Raw genomic sequence first — 18,882 nt, forward strand, 5'->3', positions numbered from 1 at the left:
TATGAAACTTTGGGATATTTCTGATATATTTGAACCCATGAAATATCTCTTGTGATAGACCTTAAGATTGTGATAGTCCTACATATCCTTGATTCACTGGGTGACAAGGCATGTTTTGGACTCTTGATCTGCACATATACATAAAGAATGCATCATTTTCTCTATTTTACTAAGTATATGAAACAAAAAAAATATGATAACGTTGGTCTTCACTTCCTGGTAGAGGTGGCAATGCCTAACAATTTAACCCATTTAACTTGGTTCAAACTATTATAAATCAGCTTAGGTTATCTGTTTAATAAAATTGTCAGATTAGGCTCTACATTTTTGATCCGTTGAATAAACATGTCGGATTCGGATTAATGAATGTTTGATCTATTTTGTGACCAGCTTGATCCAATTGCCATCCTACTTTCTAATAAATTTTGCTACGATACTCATTTATAATATTTTATTATAAAAAATATTTAAGATATTACATATATCATATTTTTAATATTTTAATATTTATTTTTTTTCTTTTATTTTTTTTGCGTGTGCCTTCTCCGCACCCACCTCACCCCCGGCGCCATATGGGCTCCTTCACCACGCCCCCCTCCCCACGACCCTCGCCACCCGCGGCTTCTCGCCCTCTTTTCTTAGCCCTGGTGCCTACGCCTCCTTTGCACTCCCGATCCCACTCCTGCCACCACCCGACAGGCCATGACTTTCCTGCGCTACCATGCACCCCCCATTCCTTTTCCCTCATGATGTACAGCTTCTCCATACCACCACCCCCCATCAATGCCATCGCCCCATACCCCCCGGCAGCCCATCCCCTCTTGTGGCCTATAGTTTTTCCATGTCACCAACCCCCCACCCACTCACCCCCCTGGCCGGCGGACCCTAGCGCTAGTCCCACCATGCCTTCCTCTCTCACCCCCAATCTCCTGCGGCCCATGGTTTCTCTGCGCCATCAAACCGCATGGCCCGCAGTTTTTCCACACCACCAAACCCCCACTCGCCCGTTGCCGCACCTCTGCCCGTCTAATGGCCCGTAGACACCACCTCCCTCCTTCACCCTACAAAAAAAAAAAAAAAAAAAAATTTGAAAAAAATAAAATTTATTATAGCATAAAATAATTTTATTTTTTGAAATATTTATCATATCAACCATGCACTTGAATACTCTACCGAACTGAATGATTCATATGTAAATTGATGATCAAAAATAGATAAAAAATAAAAAAAAATTAAATGTTCTTAAAAGCACCGTAGCAAAATTCCTTCCTAATCAATTCTTTATTTTTGGGGCAAAAACAAGAAAAGAAAAAATTCAAGCCGCCAAATGCCACTCAAGAAGGAAAATGGTGAGAGTCCCACGACCTTCGGCGCCCCCTCTGGTTCTTGGTTGATCCTACAAACTTTTTTTTTTTTTTTGATACAGATCCTACAAACTTCAGCGCTGCAATGACTGCAGCAAATTGGTTCAGTCCCACGGATGGGCACAAATATACAAAAGTCCGGTTTGGTTTCATATGAGGAGAAGTAAAAATATGTACACTTGTTGGCAGGCCGCCACGTTTAGCACAAAAAGGAATCATTTAGCCTGCCAAGGTCCGTCCCACTTCATCTTTATCAGCCTTACATGGGACCCCAGTTAACCCCAAATACCGGACGCTTCAATAGATTATGGTATTTGATTCGTCCTTTCCTCGCACCTCGAGATTACAGCGAGGTGTTTCGTCCAGATCGTGTATGGCCAGGGAAGGCATGTGAAAAACAACATTATTAGAGAAATCGCGAAGAATCTAACGACATGAACCGTATGTCCTCTCATAGAAAATAGAGGTGCTAATTTTGGGAAACGGAATAAAGTCTCTCAACGCGGTTTGGGAGGGGAAAACCGTGAACTTGCTTGCCTTAATTGCCATCTCAACTCTAAATGTTTGGCTATGTGTGCTATTCTTATGGCTAAGGAGATGTGCAAATTGGTAGGCCCTCTTTGTTTAATCAATGTTTTTTACCTTTTCTTTTTAATAAGCAAGCCTCACAAAGCTGGAAGTTAAATTTTACATGTAAGTTAAATTTTGACCAGTAAATGTCAAGAGAAGGATGATTTGTCTAATATATACTTTTTTTTATTTTTAATATAGACAAAGATGCTTTATGTGTTTTTTTTTTTTTTAATTTAATTTAATTTTAATGTGATAAGAAGAGGAAGGTGAAAACTAGATAAGCAATGCTCGATGCACCCAATGATAACAACCGCACCCAAAACCACATCTTGCCCCGAACGTGAGGGCAACATAGACTTGAGGTTTGTTCGGTGGGAAAGTGCACATCTCGTACCTTTTTACTTGTTAGAGGTGCGATGGCGAGGTGTAAATTTCACAGTGTTACTCATTAGAGGTGGGTCTACTATGTTTTTCTCATTTAAGAGACTGACAAAAATTCTCAAAATTCTTAAGTGGTAAGAAAAAATTACCAAAATCCACATGACAATATTTTAACCTATTAACTAAATAATCAATTAATAGAGAAAATGCCGATGTCAATGATTTATCCTATTAACTAAACAATCAACCTCCCAAAGTCTAAGCTAATTGGGAAGATGTCAACGAAGTATATCAAGCTTAACATCCTATTTATGTGCAGATTGAGTCATGCATGTGGAGAGACTATATTAACCGGAATAAATCAAGATAACAGGCATAATGACTTGGGTAATTGACATAAATTAGGATGCAAACTCAGAGCCTTTAGTAAACCTAAGTTTTAATACCATATTAACCAGCCAATTTACTATAAAAAATTTAAGATGATAAGCAAAGGATCAACAATATTAATGTCAGGTTTAATGTAACTAACCTAAATACATCTCGTAAACATGGAGTTGTTCAAGCTCCAGTTAAGCTTCCTGCACTTTTATGATGACTTAATTTGTAGAAATGTCCTGCCCTCAAAAGTTTTTTTGACAAAAAAGCTCTAGCACATCCCGTTTTATGTATCTAAGTAGTGTTTTTCCCCATTGACCAAGGTAGAGAAAGAGTCCCTATAATCTATTTCAACTCTCTCACAAATTAAATTCAATTTAATTCCTTCGTTACAAGTCTTTCTATGAGTAATAGTTTGATAATGGGAGAGACTTGAAATTGTATTGGAACCAAATCTGATCTTAGTCCAAAAAAGTTATATAGCCAATACCAACAACACTATCTTTTATTGGCACTTGCGAGATCACATGATCTTAACACTGCTTCTAAATGACACCTCAACTATTGCTCTTTATATTGAGTAAAGCATGGTAAAGATGTATATGCTATAAATGATAAGAGTTGTTTATTAAACACTGCACTTCGGATAGGGGTTCCAAGCTTTGAATATACTGGAGTCTAAATGCTTTGCATCCCCTGATCCCATCAAAAAAGTGCAAGCAATGAAAAAGGAGAAAGTCGAATGAGTTCACTAGGATCGCGTGGGACTGTCGGTGATGCTTTGGAAGACAGAAACATTGAGTTAATTTAAGAAGATAGAGACAACATTTAATATTCCCCATCCGAGCTCTTAAGTAGGCATCATTATCCAAATGATGAACAGTAAGCAGTCACAGGATATCTCTTCGAAATTGAGGGTCTTGTACCAGTTATGCTTGGATCTGAATGCCTCATCGGCTGCACATTATTTGCTCGTACTGCACATCAAAACACCATCTTAGTAGGTGCACTCTCTCAAAAGAGAACACGTTGCCCAAGCACTATTTTTTTGAAAGCTGATATGGCATTTACTGATTGGAAATGGTTTGCAGGATTTGAAATTCTTTTTTAATCACAATTTTGCTGCATGACTGCACAAGAAAGTTGTGCATATAAAGAGTATACTTTGTCGGACTGGCTGCATCTAAAGGTGTAAGAGGCCTGGCAGCTTTGTCCTGGCCAGCCAATAAAACCCAGCAGATGTGCATGAATCAAAAGTGAGTTCATCATGAGTGGGAAGACAAATGCATGGAACAAGACTGCTAGCATCATTTATGAGTCATGAACTTCTCCATCAGGGCAGAGCGGAAACACTTGACTCGCACCCCATAATTTACTCTAAACAAAGTAGAGATAAGTTTTATGAGTGAGGCAAATTTTAGTAATTGGATCATGCACCCTATCTCTTAGAATGTTGCCTTCAAGCATCATGTTAAGTTTTCAAAAATAATCTGATCAGAATATCGTTCGAATCCATGCCTCGGATAAAGAAGACAAGAGGGTAGCATGGCAGCATTGCCATTACTTGCCAAGAATTGTCTGGGCTCGTACGGACTTAAGCAAGCAATCCTTGACTTAGTGAGAGTTTTAAAGACGGGTTTCCATCTTGGAATTGCCTTGCAAGACTAATCTTGTGATTTCATATGGTAATGGGAGGAGGTCACTAGGTTGCCACCTCTTGGCCGGCAGCCACCGGGGCCCATAAATCTGGATGTTAACGATTGATGGAAGTCCGTCAATGGTGGAGGGTCGGATATTCTTCACGAAATAAGTCATTAGCAATTAGCCAATGAGTTGGAGGTTGTTAGAGGTTTCTATCAGTAAACGATATTTAATTGTTTGTGTTCAATTCATGAGACAAACCAACCAAATTGGAGCACCAAATCTGCAAACAGACAACGAGAAATGGCAAATGCTGAGTTGGCATATTTTATGCTGCTCTTAGAATATGCTGTTAAATGGAGTAGAGTTATCATGATCATAGGGTGAAAGATTGTGATCAGAAAACATTTGTTTGGTTACACTAATGGCTAACATGAGACTGGATTAAATCTTATGCTCATTTAGCAGTTCTGTTTGACCAGTGGTGAGTTGCGCATTTGTTGCTGAAATATGTAGGAACGTTGCAAAACACACTGCATCTAGCATTTGATTGCTCTGACTCGTCAAACATCGATATTATATATGCCATCCATCTTCTAGTTTTTGATTCGAGCCTAATTTATATTGAGTAGAGCTATCCAACAACTATTGCTCTAAGCCTGAAGTGCTACCATGTGACTTCATAAAGCCACCTCATAAAGAAGAAGGTTTGTCCTAATGCTAACTTGGTTCATTTCATTAAGAACTGGACTAAATGGGACAGGATAGAAACAATTTTAGTTGGGCACACTAGGTTCACCATCTACGGTTTTGGCAAAAATTAACTTCAGGAGTTTAGTGTTTTTCTAGTTAAAAGTAGTTTGATTGCCACAAAATTAGAGTTTTTTTTTTTTTTTTTTTTTCCGGGTAAGATAGAGTTATATAATAGATAGGCAGCAGAAATACTGGTTGTCAACTGTATATAATCTATGGACTGTTGGAAACTATATGACATAATAATTGTGCATAAATTGAGGTTGGCAACTGGCATGTATGAATGGAGCAGTGTGATGTTGATCAAAATGGTCCTTGCAAATTAGTTAGGACATTGGTGCACAGTTGTAATAGAAAATGGGATGAGATATAGGATCTAGGTGAAAATGATTGGAAAAGAATTTGAGTAGGCATCAATAGAACATGCAGCCACTGATTAAATGATTGCCAAAGAACAATTTGTCCGGCAGGACCTAGATATCAGGGATTTATATGCTATTCTTGCGCATAAATATATGAGATGAGGCTATAAAGCATAATAGGGCAAGGGGGGACTTTGACAGGATGCTTTGAACTTATAAGTATGTAGTTGGTTTTAACATTTTAGCCGATGAAAGACATACACTAGCTAGCAAACATGAATGCAAATTGGGTTGCCCCTTATATCATGGAACACTGAAGAAATTCTATAGACTGATTTGTGGATTGTTCCGATTATATTTTATAATATTTTAATTTTTGATCTTGTTAAATATATTCATACTAGATGTGTACAATCCATTCATCTAATTAAAAAAATATATACTAGCTAATAGTAAATATTATCCAACTACATAATTTTTTTCGAGGGTGATAATCGTGAGCGGAGTTACTCATAATTTAGAAAGCATTGCTACATCCTCATGCTATCCATGGATCAAAAAGTATTTAGCTGCTTTGATGTTATATAGGCCGCTTACTTTGATAAATATTCAAAAATATATTTTAAATATACCTTGTAACTACTGACTAAAAGATCATTATTTGCTATTTTGGTGGGACTTGCATGTATAAACGATGGAATCACATGGCCATTTAAGTAAAATAATTATTTTTTTTGTAACATAAAAAAAGTAAAATAATTAATTTTAAGATCTGTACATTTTTCTAAAAAGATCAGGCATGTCATATTTATATTCTAAACAAAATTGTCGAACCGGATCGATTAATTAGCTTCCCTTTTTGGCCATCAGTTATTTTACCATTTTAACTACCGGATAGAATCACTGTAGTAATCATTGGTAATACAACGGCTCCTGATGATTTTTTTCCCCTTTTCCTTGTTTTGGCCGTTAACAACATGCCCCGGAACTATTACCAAAAAAAAAAAAAAAACACAACAAGCCCCGGAACTGCTAGTTGGTCAAAGCTAGGGTTTTGAAATCAGAGCAGAAATTTCACTGGAATTATGATGGGGCCCACTTCAATTATCTCGCATCTAGTGCTTGGTGCAATGGTACCCGTATCCACAGTTCATTGACCGTGCTTTGCCAGCTACCACCAGTGCCGATGAGCTGTCCGGATCCAACACAGCAAACAGCATTCTCAACAAGATCATCCAAGAATGTCATGTACGCGTGTCCGTCTCCAATTCGCTCCAAAGCGCCTGTGCACTGCTTCTCCTCCCGATGCCTTGCCCATGTCCGTCGAAGCCGTTACTTGGGGAAGATGCATAGAAATTTCTACGCGGAGACCCTCTGAGTCCATCTCCTCCGTTCATGTATTGCGTGATGCCCAATCAATTGGGACGCTTAGCAGTGACGCTACTTATGGCGATGCGCGCGGACGTTTGAGAAGCCAAAGTCGGCGGCGCACCAATTTGCGTATACGAGTTTCTATGCGAGATGTTACATGATAGCATTGTCACTGTCCAAACTCCGTCTCAACGCCGTCCATCTCTCGGCCCGTAGTGTGGGCCCCACTGTATTCCATCCGGTCACAGCAGTGTGTTTATTTTACCCGTTTCGAGGCATCGCAACTAACCTTGCATCGCTCTTTGCTGCAACCTTTTCTTTTCCTTTTTTTTTTTTTTACAAAAAAAAGTAATAATAAAATATTATTAAAATCAAAGACCAGAGGACTTGATATGGCCGTCATAACAAATACGCACCAGCACAAACCACATTAAAACCCATTGCAGCCGCCGCAGCGCCTTCCAACTCCTCTCCAATTCCTCTTTCCCCCTCCCCTCCCGCTTCCCCCTCCCTTACTCCTCGATCGCGCGCGCTTTTCGTCTTAGAGAAAGAGTAAAGACTCGCGATTAATATTCGAATCTCTTCGATGGTTCTGCTGTCGTTTTTCGTTCGATTTCGGATCGGTTTTGGGCGTGAAGAGATGGTTTCTTCTGTTTGTTCTTCAAGATTGTAGCTTTGATCAGCATTTTCTTGACCTCACAGTGGTTGGGTTTTTGATTTTGGGTTTTGTTTGCAGATCTGGGAGATTTAGGATTTGGGGATCCAGAATGCAGCGGCCGAGAGGCTATTTAGAGCGATCGAATACGATGACGAGAGAGAAGCGGGGTTTGAATCCGAGCAACGAGGAGGACTTGCACCCGGAGCCCAAGCGGCAGAAGGTCCCGGCTTTAGCGAGGTAAAAAGAAACAAAAAAATTGGTCTTGGTTTAAGAAAGTTGAGTTCTTGGATGATGAGTATAGCTATCTCTTGCTTAGTTGAGCTCTTGTTTTGTTTGAAACGGTTTTTTTCGAATTGCTATTGTTAATTTTTCTTCATTTCTTTTTTTTTTTTGGGAGGGGGGGGGGGGTGTGGTGGGGGGTTTAAAAGATTAGATTTTGTGGAAAGAACTTGGTTATTTGGACGCAAGAACTTTTTGAGCTCATAGGCAGAAAGGTTTTAAGAACGCCGGGATATTGCTGAGGATAACTTCTCGTTTAAGCATTCCTAGACGTGGCAGTTAGATTCAAATTTTGTTAAGTATTTACTGAGCATAGATGATAGTTTACTGTATTACCTGTGGCCTTCCTTTTTGGAATATTCTTGCTTCTCTTATGGCTTTGTTCTTTAAGTCACCTTTATGAGGGCCCTGTTGTTGCCGACTGCCAATTCAATTATAGGTTATTAATTATACAGGAGAAAGCTGCGACTCAAGCTTGGGTATCCTTGATTTTTGGTTCGCAGATGCAATGTTGTGTCTTCAGGTTTTTCTTGGTGCTGGTGTGCCTGCATGTAGGTTGGTGAGCGTAGATATTCTTTCTCCACAAATGCTTATGTGCATGCCCCCCGTCTGTGATCTGTATGCCCTAGTTTTGCTGTATGTTTGTGCAGGCATGCCTCTGCAATCATGCGTGGAGGTGCTTGTGTTCTATGGACTGTTGGAGATCCGAGGTTTTTAAGTTGTTGATGCCATGGTAGTTGGTTGCAAGTGGGAACTATTTCCCTGGGTACTGTTTTCTTGGTGTTTATACAGACTTAAGATTAAGTAGTTGCTGGTTGCTCATCCATAGATTTAAAAGTGAAATCGGTTTTAGATAAAAAAATGGTATACTGGTTGTCGAATGAAGTCTTGCTCGTTCTTTCACTAATGCATATTTCTTTCATATATTGGTAGCGGTGACACTGATGTTTGATCACTTGTTCTAAGAAACAGAGAAAATCTCATTGAAGTCAGAGATGTGTGGACTGTTTAAGAAAAGGTTGGAATTGCACGAGTACATCCAATATTTAGTAAAATTAGAGAAATTATTTATTGTGTGAGGCCATAACACATGTCAATAAGGTTTCATATTTAAAGCAAGGGGCTGAAAATCAGAAGCTTGCATGGGGAAACACTTGAACTATGTCCAGTAATAAGCATTTAACTAATCGAAATAGCTTGTTTATCTGTTTGGGTTTTGGCTAGCATATGAACATGGGTAACAGAAGACTGGGTTTTGAAATAGAAAGCAATGCATGAGGTACTGATGCAGTCAATATCTCTATTCAACTTTAGGATACAGGAGATGGTGAATTTTATTCTCTTTATAATTATTGATTTTCTTCTGATTTATCTGATAATTAGTATGGATAGTGTCATTTTTAAAAATGTTATCCAGCTTAGTCAGATATTGGGCTCTTCATTCCTCTTCTAGAGGAAAAGAACAAGAAACATGATGCTTTATTATATAGTTATGCATTTTAATTGACAATTGTGCATCTTGTGCAGTGTGATTATCGAAGCTTTGAAAGTGGATAGTCTGCAGAAAATTTGTTCATCACTGGAGCCGGTCCTTCGTAGAGTTGTAAGACAAATGCCTTATTCCCTGGCATAGTTTTATTGAACTTGCAATAGATTAGGGTTGCAAATTTAAATCATCCCGTTTAATGTTTGTTATAGTTCCTTTTTTTGGTGCCATATGAACTGATTCGTGTCAATGGTGGAACTAGCTGTTGAAAGAATTTATCCCTTTTTTTTCCTTCCTCCGCATTATTATCAGTAATTTTATGATGTAAATTGATATTGAAATTTCACCATGCCTTTTAAATGAAATTTCAGTACATGTGCTTAGTCATGGTTTGAATTTTCTTTTTCCCCCCTTCTCAATCGGGACTTTCTTTTTATGGTTCAATTAGGAATTGTGAATCTTCATTCATTCAATTTTTGGTTTGCAGTTCCACTTATTGTTTTGTTTTTTTTTTTTTTTTTTACACAAATCTGTTTCTTCTAGATGTTTCAAGGAACCGTAAGCATGAAGTCAAAATACCCTAACATTGAGATAAGGGCCTTCATCTATATGCTTTGTATAGAGATGAAGGTTATCTGAACCTTGTATTTTGTGTTCTGTGTTTTCAAGGCTCCTCCACAAGCATTCTACAATGATCGTTGGAAGTTGCATTAGTGATTTCCTATGGTTTGAAGGCTTATGATTTATAAATTCTCTCTGGCACAATATTATGATTACTGCTAAGGATCCATATTACTTACCACCATCTTCGAAGCACTATAAATGATACTTGATGACACCATGTTGTGAACATCAACATATTTTGACATTCTACTTTTGCCTTGGTTTTAGGTCTCTCCTCTTTTCTTTTTCTCCTATAGTTTTCTGAACTTGGTTTTTATTCCAAAAATTTGTGCCACCCCTTTTCTTTCATTTCATGTTTTACTGTTCCACAATTTGTTGGGTGCTGTTATGTGCATGTGCATGCATGCATACATACATATTCGTATGCATATGTATTTGTATATGTATTGGACTACACAATTTATGTTAAAGCTTTGACAATAGAATTAACAATTTTAAATTAATGATGTTTGTTCAGAACATGATATTCCGGACCGGTCCGAACCGGTTGGTACACCCTGTACCGTACTGTACCGGTGGAGAACTGGTTCGGTTCAAGCCGGTTTTTCGAAAAATGGCTTGAATCGGACCGAACCATGCGGTATGGGCCGATATGGTGTGGTACGGCTTGGTTTTCTTTTCTTTTTTTTTTTTTGGACCGTTGGATGGGATTTTTTTTAAAATTTTTTATTGTCGGTACGGGCCAGTACGGTACCATACCATACCGTACCAATGGGCAACCGGCATGGGGTCTGGTATCGGTATTTAAAACCTTGATTCAGAAGATGATGGATCATCTAGATTGAAGATTCATGCCATTGAAGTTGATCTACGCTACAAAAAATATCTAGAAACCAAAATTCACCTATTTCAGTGGTCTCTACCTATGCATCAAATGGATATGAAAATGAATGGCATCAAATGGACTGTTGTACTAAAATACACGATAGGATACATAAATTGAAAATCTCCTTCATTGATCATGGTCTGCACTTCTTAAAACATGGCATATTTAAATTTACTAGGCTTTGATTATCAGATCAAAGAAAAGCATAGTATCATACTTTAGAACTGTTCATTTTCCCACCTACTTGATGCTTATGTCAGAGACAACTATAATAGGTAAATTTCGGTTTCCAGCCATTTTTTTTATAGTGCAAATAAACTTAAATAGGTTGGATTTTCAATTTGGATATTGCATCATTGGTTTTGAATCATTAAACCTTTTTTTGCATGTCTATACACGTATTATATTTATCAAGTATGGTTGCGCTGTCAGTTATTAGGAAGTGAAGCACAGCGTATTTCAAGTTAGGTGTTGCAATGTGAAATGTGGATTTTTGGATCGTTTTTATTTTCGCTTCTCTCTATGTTATATAGTTTTGTTAAATTTTAACTTATCTCAAACTCTGCAGCTTTAACTATGTAAGTGGGGGACACCACTTATCTCTTCTGTTTGGTCCCTCTTTCATCGAGTCAAACTTTAGTTTTTGTTCCTGCCCTCTTTTCTAGAAAGCTACATTTTGTTAGTTTGATTACTCATCAGATTTGCCATATGCTTAATAGGTTAGTGAAGAAGTGGAGCGTGCTTTAGCCAAACTTGGTCCTGCTAGGATTGCTGGCAGGTATGAGATTATAATAATTTTATTGTTTCTCGGCATGAATTTTAAGACTCAGTATATATGTTACATTAATATATTCCTTTTGCTTTTTCATCTGGTTATCTTTTGACTGGAAGATATCCAGAAGCTCGTTCATTTGTGTATGTTAAATGGTGTATATGTTGTAGAACGAGTTCTGCATTTGTTAAGTCTGAAGGACTCTTATAAAAGATATCTTGTTGTTCCAAAGATAGTAGCAGTAATGTGACTTCAGAACTATGATTTAAACTGCAAAATCTGGCGCAGGATAGTTTTTTTTTTTTTTTTTTTCTGGCTCTGCTATATGAAGCATGAAATTTCTTGAGGCTAGCTTGTTTGTACAAACATGATTAAATAACTGATCATGAATTCCATTCTAAAGTTATGTTCCTGATGTAATTCTGGAACTCGATCATATGTGAAGCCAAAAGAAGGATTTTGCTAACACTGTATCTATTGGTTTCAGCACTAGACATTATATGCATACATGCAAACACAAGCATGATGCATGCACACGAACATACATACGCAAGCACATATAATGTTTCCCAGGGTTAGTTGCAGTCATGGGGTGTTATCTAGGTATATGGAGGATAATACGAAATCCTAGGGCCTTTAAGAGGGTATGGCGGTTTTTAATCTAATGGTGATGGACTTTCATAGGTTAAAGTCTTCCTGCACCTAATTTCTGGCAATGTGCCGGTCATAAGCCAGCATTGTATGGTTTGGTAATGTGCTGTACTGTGCCAAGGCCCATTTAAGAGAACGGGGGTTTCTGCTGGTCCCTATCAGTCTGTGCTGATTGACATGGACCAGCAAATGTGATGCTTTAGTATAAACAACCTTTATGCACAAAGTTTCTCACATTTCTATGGACCATCGCATATTTGCATATTATGAGTTATGATGCGCCTTTAGCTAAAATATCTACAAACCACCTTGTACTTTGTAAAGTTGTTTATTACCCTACCATGCTTAGAAAAGACAAGAACCTTTTGCAAATCATCATGTGCTAGAACCTTGGAAAAAATATTAATAATTTTTGCGGGTCAAAACATAAAAATAAAGCAGCTGAAGTTGATTGTAGATAAGGAAGAGGATGAATGCAATTTCTGAATTGGTTGTAAATGGGCCAAAGATTTAGCAGCTCATCATGTGGGAGAAAATGCAGATTTTCTTTTTTATTTTGTTATTTTCTTATATTATCCATGCATTGTCCTCTTCTGTACAAGTCAATATTTTTATGATATTACTTTATTCAACCTGTCAATCAAACAAACAGAAACATACAGTCCACCAATCTAGCTTTCAAAATTAAAGATATGGTTTTTATTTGGTTTGTTGCTGCGGCAAGTGTGTTGAACTTCTTACATGCATTCCTGAGCTTACATTTTAAGCTAATTAATAGTTTTACAAGGAAATAAGTAAACTAAATAGCCACTTAGTCCATGTTTACTCAATGCAGCAAATGTTACATATCTTTGAAATCCACAAAGCTTTTGTTGTTACTAAATAGCCACTTAGCGTTCATATATTCTTTTAAGTAATTATGCTTAGTCTGAGTGCCGTCCCCTCTCTCTTTCACATACACATGGTCACGCACATGCATACGTGCAAATATGCACGCACATGTCATGCCTACTGTGAATTATATCTGAAACAGATTTACAGTACTTTGTAAAACATTTTGGGGTTGTTAGTCGATCAATCTTGTATCATTCCTACAGAGCTGTTTTTGAAATAATACAAACCTGATAACCAATACAATATTGATTTCTGCTTGATAATTGATTCATTAGAGAATGTTATTAGTATCCTTGAGTGCAAAGAAATGATCCCAGCTAGCTTGTAAGAAGTTGTATATCACTTCCTTTTGGGGAATAAATTAACCTACCAATGTATTCGCTATGAGAATTTCCTAAATTTAAGAAAATACAGGTCTTCTCCGAAACGAATTGAAGGGCCTGATGGAAGAAATCTGCAGCTGCATTTCAGGTCAAGACTGTCCCTTCCCCTTTTCACAGGAGGAAAAGTAGAAGGGGAGCAGGGGGTTGCAGTTCATGTTGTGTTGCTTGATGCAAATACTGGTCATGTTGTAACATCAGGGCAAGAGTCATCTGCAAAACTAGATGTTGTTGTGCTTGAGGGTGACTTTAACAATGAGGATGATGGTGACTGGACAGAAGAAGAGTTTGAAAGTCATGTAGTCAAAGAGCGTGAAGGAAGGAGACCACTTTTGACTGGGGACTTGCAGGTTTCACTGAGAGAAGGTGTAGGTACCCTCGGGGAGCTCACATTTACTGATAATTCTAGTTGGATCAGAAGTAGAAAATTTAGACTTGGCCTGAAGATTGCTTTAGGCTTCTGTGAGGGAATTCGTATTCGTGAGGCAAAAACAGAAGCTTTCACTGTCAAGGATCACAGAGGGGAATGTGGGTCTTCTTTGCACTATGCTATAATTAATATATGAAGATCTTGCTCTGTGTTCATTTGAACTTTGATTTGAATTGTTTTTGGTTGTTTTTTATAGTATACAAAAAACACTATCCACCTGCATTGAAAGATGAGGTTTGGAGGTTGGAAAAGATTGGCAAGGATGGTTCATTTCACAAGAGGTTAAATAAATGTGGAATCTATACAGTCGAAGATTTTCTCAGACTTGTTGTTAGAGATTCACAAAGATTGCGAAATGTAAGATTCTATACGTGGTTGGTTGTGATGGAAACTTACATTTATCCACTATTTATTGCTCTAATGTTTTTATTCTAATGATTGCAGATCCTTGGAAGTGGCATGTCAAATAAGATGTGGGAGAGCCTTGTGGAGCATGCCAAGACTTGTGTCATGAGTGGGAAGTACTATATATATTATTCTGATGAGACAAGGAGTGTTGGTGCTATTTTTAACAATATTTATGAGTTTTGTGGCTTGATTGCTGGTGGGCAGTTCTATTCAGCTGAAACTCTTAATGATAGTCAGAAGGTTGGTCACTTCATTGCACAATTCTCTCTCGTTATTATCACGCTGCGGCATGTCATCTTTGATTTATCATATACTTCCATATGAGTTGAGGAAAATATATGATGTGTGAAATAACAACTATTGTTGTAGCAATGTGTGTTGAGCTAATGGTAATGCTATAACCTTCATTACTGCTATATGAAATTTTTCATGTGGGATTAAATAAGGTTCAACACTCTGGCTTTTGTGAAACTAAGTATTTTGAGCTTGTGTCATTCGTAGCTTTGATCTAGTTGGTTAGTGTCAGCTTCAAAGAAAGTGTTTTTTTGTCCTATGAAACTTTCTACATGTGCACATGCTCTGGCAAATATACATGCTTGAGTTTACACAGATGGGCACTCACACTCACGCATGTGAGTGCTGCTATACACCTATGACATGTGCACTCAAGGTAAATTAAGCCCATGACCTCTGTGACAACTAAGTATCAATCCAACAAAGTGTTGCAGCAAGAAGCATTAGCATAGGTGAACAGCTGTTAGACATTTTTTTATTTTGTATGCATGATGCATGGTTGTGAATGCACATACATGTAGAGACATGACATATGTTGAAGCACCACTATGCTAACAGCCTTTGTAAGAAGATTTTGTTAAATATTTTACCATCTATTATCACACCTTATCCTTAGATATGTCGAGTTTCAATTTCAACTTGAACATTCTAGGATATAAATTTGACCTAGCTTTAGAACATACTAGTTTACATTCTTCATGACAGAATCGCTAAGGGCATTGGAGTTAAGATGTAAACACTATGTTTTGATTTCATAATGGAGGATTCTTTGATACGTGAATCACTATAACCTAATGGTCTCATGATGTCAGCTCTACATTTTACTTTGGTTGGGCTTGTTAAATTAGGAAACTGTTTGTTAGCAGCTCATATTGAGCTTGGTATGGGCTTGACCCAATTTTAAAAGAGCCAAGCTTGAGACAGGATTTCAAAATTGAAAGTTAAGCAACCAAACACGAGCTATGCCTGGATAGCTCTTGTTTGGCTTGATTTAGGTCAATTTTTTTAAAAAATAAAATACATTTTTAAATAATCTACAATATTTTATGTGCTATTTAATTGTAAAGTTTATTTTTTTTACATTTGTTATTCATCTCTTAATAAATGGATATAGTGTTTAGCTGTGCAATAAAGGTGAGAAGAGACATTTGAGCATGCTTCAGTTAATGATTAATATTTTTGTTGTTGATCATGTAACTTATTAGATACACTCACTGTTGGTTTCAGTACTAATCATTTTAGGACTATTGGCTAAAGTTGGGAGTCCCAACAAGATGAGAATTTTAGCATATTAAAAGACAATATCTTATTGACCATTATATTCTACCGTGCACCATGATTGGTTGATTACCTTTAAAGAGAGAAAAACTGCCTCTGCCTTTCCCCTCATTAATTTTGGTTGGTGGGGAGTTCATCCCCTTGCAAAATTGACATACTTGGCAAGAATAAGCCCTTATTCATCCTTTATTTGGTTTCCAAACAAAGCCTAAATGAATCAAAATAGAACTGTCTATAATGGAAATAGACAATATTAGCCCTCTTTTGTATATTAACTGGTGTATTAGTCATTATGTAAGAGTAAATCATTTATTCACTTATGATGCAGTAGAAAATCAAATCGTCTCTATCTGCTTTTGCACACGTTTCCAAAGATCAAATTAATAGGAAACAAGGAAACATTGATTTATGGTGTCGAACCATTTCAAATATAAAACTAGAGTATGCCACAGTTTTTGCTGCTGCATTTAACATATTATTTTGTCCTATTCAGCTAGTCTCTTTTTTACCATTATTTTTTATATTTTCAGGTCTTTGCGGATACATTGGTGAAAAAGGCATATGATAATTGGTTGCATGTCTTAGAATATGATGGCAAAGCGCTTTTGAACTTTAAACAGAACAAGAAGGCAACTGCAGCAAATTATCCTGTTTCATATGATCAGCAAATCTCTCAAACTAACATGTCAGTTCCTGTTCCCTTGGAGCAGCCTGCAGTAGATGCAGGAATGGGTGTTGGAGGTAAGGAACTCCTTAAATCTTTGAATAGTTACTTCTTTGGCACATAATTTATATCAAATACTGAAGTGGCTCCTTCCTAAAATGCCTATTTACGTTAGTCTCTGAAGATGATCCGAATAAGGATGGTTTAGTAACGGCGGGATGGCTACCTTGTTCGTATGATTAGTACTAGATGTAATAACTACAGAAGTTTTATACCAGCTAAAATTAGAGTAATGGATGAAGTCCTTCTCTTTTAAAGAATTCCATACGGATTTAACCGTCCACCTTGTTTCTTAGGAATAATATATATGACTTACAAATTAATTCTGAAATACTTCAGAGTGCTGACCCTTGCTTGTTTTATTCAGGAAGTACAATTTCCGCTGGTTATAGCGTGAACCAAGTGACCAGATGCTCCAGTCATCCTCAAAATGTGTCTTCTGATGCCCATATCCATTTTGAGAGTGCTCCGTTCATTCCCCAGAATCAGTATGTTGGCTCTTCTCATCAAACTCAACGAAACGATAGTGTGGGCCTAGAACTGGGCCCACCACAGCAGGAAAGCATTGGATTCCAGCAAATTGGCTCATCCATGCAGCCATCAAACCTGAATTCCTATGATGACTGGTCTCGTCAACGGGACAGTCGTGGTATTGATGATTTCTTCTCGGAGGAGGAGATCCGCACGAGAAGTCATGAAATGCTCGAGAATGAAGACATGCAACAATTGCTTCGTGTCTTCAGCATGGGTGGAACTGTCAATTTACCAGAAGATGGATATAGTTTCTCATCTTACGTGCCATCACCTTGCCCAAACTTTAACTTTGATGATGATCGTAACCGTAACTTTAACTTCGATGAGGATCGTAACCGTTCATCGGGTAAAGCTGTTGTTGGATGGCTTAAAATAAAGGCAGCTATGAGGTGGGGAATTTTTATCCGGAAGAAAGCTGCCGAGAGGAGAGCTCAGCTTGTTGAGCTGGAAGAGTAGCTGCAAAGAATGTGATAACTAAGGTCAGACAATGTGGGTTTGGTATTGTTCTTGCTGTCTGTATGCTACTCGATGAGGATGCAGATTGAATGTTCTGGAAATGGTTTAATCTTGTTGCAACTAGTGATCTTGAACGCTGTTCCTCTGTACAGTAAGGTTCTCCATTGTTTTAATTTCCCAGATTTGCTGATTTATGTGATGCTTGCGGAGTAAGCCTCAAGAGGGTTTGATACTTGAGTTGGAAGGCCTGTTTCAGTTCGATAACCAACGAATGACTGACACTTTGATGTGAAGTTCCAGGCATTGGTGACTTGAGACCATGTAATAGCACAATAATAAGTAATGGATACCCTTAAAATCTTAGGAATAGCTTGTGTTTTATCTGGGACAACTAACGTTCACATTGCAGGAGTGTACTGCTATATATTATACTTGTTTCTTCAAGATTGTTTTGGGATGTGGAAGCAGGTAACTAGCAGCGATCGTAGAGAATTGGTTTGGCACTGTCTATTCCAGCTTCCACAGTTCTTGGAAGTGGTAGAAGACTTAATTTTCAGTTCGGTGATCTCACGGTTTAATGGCTTGTGAAATGATAGGAATATCTGATCAAATTGTTTCTTCAGGATTGTATTTGGATGTGGAAGCAGGTAACTAGCATGCGTCCCTGAGAATTGGTTCAGGACGGTGGCTATTCCAGCTTCCACAGTTCTTGGAAGTGGTGGAAGACTTAATTTTCAGTTCGATGGCTTTTGAACTGTAGGAATAGCGAATCAAATTGGGAAGCAAGCATGATAACAGGTTTTGCTGATTACTGAAAAGTCCTTGAGGCATTTGTGATTTTCCTTCCTGGTCACATGATTCACAAAATAATTTTCTGCCAATGAAATTAATCAGAAGTTATTCATCGACGCATTTCTTTTTGGAAGTTGTTCACAAATTATTTGCAGCTTATTTAAAAAACGTTCACTGTTTACCAATCCGTAATGCTATTTATAATTGTCTGGTATTCTTTGATAATCTATTATGATCTTTTTTTCTTTCATTCCTTTACATTAATAAATATTTATCTTATATTTTAAATTCTGATTATTGGATTTTTTTTTTTCCAAACTTATAATGAAGTCTGTTATTCAGGAGTTTGCTTTACGTAATAGCATATATGGAGAAGTACAGGAAATAATATAAAAGAAAAAAAAAAAATTGAAAGAAGGATTATAAATCTACCCTATACGTTAATGCGTTTCCTTGCGCTCTCTCCATGTGGCATGCCCACTGAACTCTTTCTGGTGTTTTTTTTTTTTTTTT

General features: G+C 37.5%; 1 protein-coding gene across 3 annotated transcripts; it reads left to right on the top strand.

Moving 5' to 3' along the window:
- Positions 1–7,227: 7,227 nt before the first annotated feature.
- LOC105039256 (calmodulin-binding protein 60 C) lies at positions 7,228–17,946 on the top strand. 3 transcript variants are annotated; one of them, XM_010915344.4, is made up of 9 exons: positions 7,228–7,375; positions 7,560–7,718; positions 9,288–9,363; positions 11,476–11,534; positions 13,488–13,981; positions 14,080–14,240; positions 14,328–14,531; positions 16,394–16,604; positions 16,955–17,946. In XM_010915344.4, the coding sequence occupies exons 2-9, from the start codon at positions 7,591–7,593 to the stop codon at positions 17,575–17,577; spliced, it is 1,956 nt and encodes a 651-aa protein (XP_010913646.1). In that variant the 5' UTR covers positions 7,228–7,375; positions 7,560–7,590; the 3' UTR covers positions 17,578–17,946. The 3 variants fall into 3 exon arrangements, with proteins under 3 accessions (XP_010913646.1, XP_010913645.1, XP_010913644.1); XM_010915343.4 differs by having other exon boundaries at positions 7,232–7,466; XM_010915342.4 differs by having other exon boundaries at positions 7,251–7,475.
- Positions 17,947–18,882: the final 936 nt, after the last annotated feature.

This window comes from Elaeis guineensis, chromosome 1 (genome assembly GCF_000442705.2).
Source record: "Elaeis guineensis isolate ETL-2024a chromosome 1, EG11, whole genome shotgun sequence".
In the NCBI taxonomy this organism is placed as follows: Eukaryota; Viridiplantae; Streptophyta; class Magnoliopsida; order Arecales; family Arecaceae; genus Elaeis; species Elaeis guineensis.

Bases quoted from the DNA above. Each gene is read 5' to 3' on its own strand.
- LOC105039256 (XM_010915344.4), top strand. From the start codon at position 7,591: ATGCAGCGGCCGAGAGGCTATTTAGAGCGATCGAATACGATGACGAGA. The intron at 13,982-14,079 runs GTGGGTCTTCTT...TGTTTTTTATAG, and splicing joins CAAGGATCACAGAGGGGAAT to TATACAAAAAACACTATCCA. The intron at 14,241-14,327 runs GTAAGATTCTAT...TAATGATTGCAG, and splicing joins ATTCACAAAGATTGCGAAAT to ATCCTTGGAAGTGGCATGTC.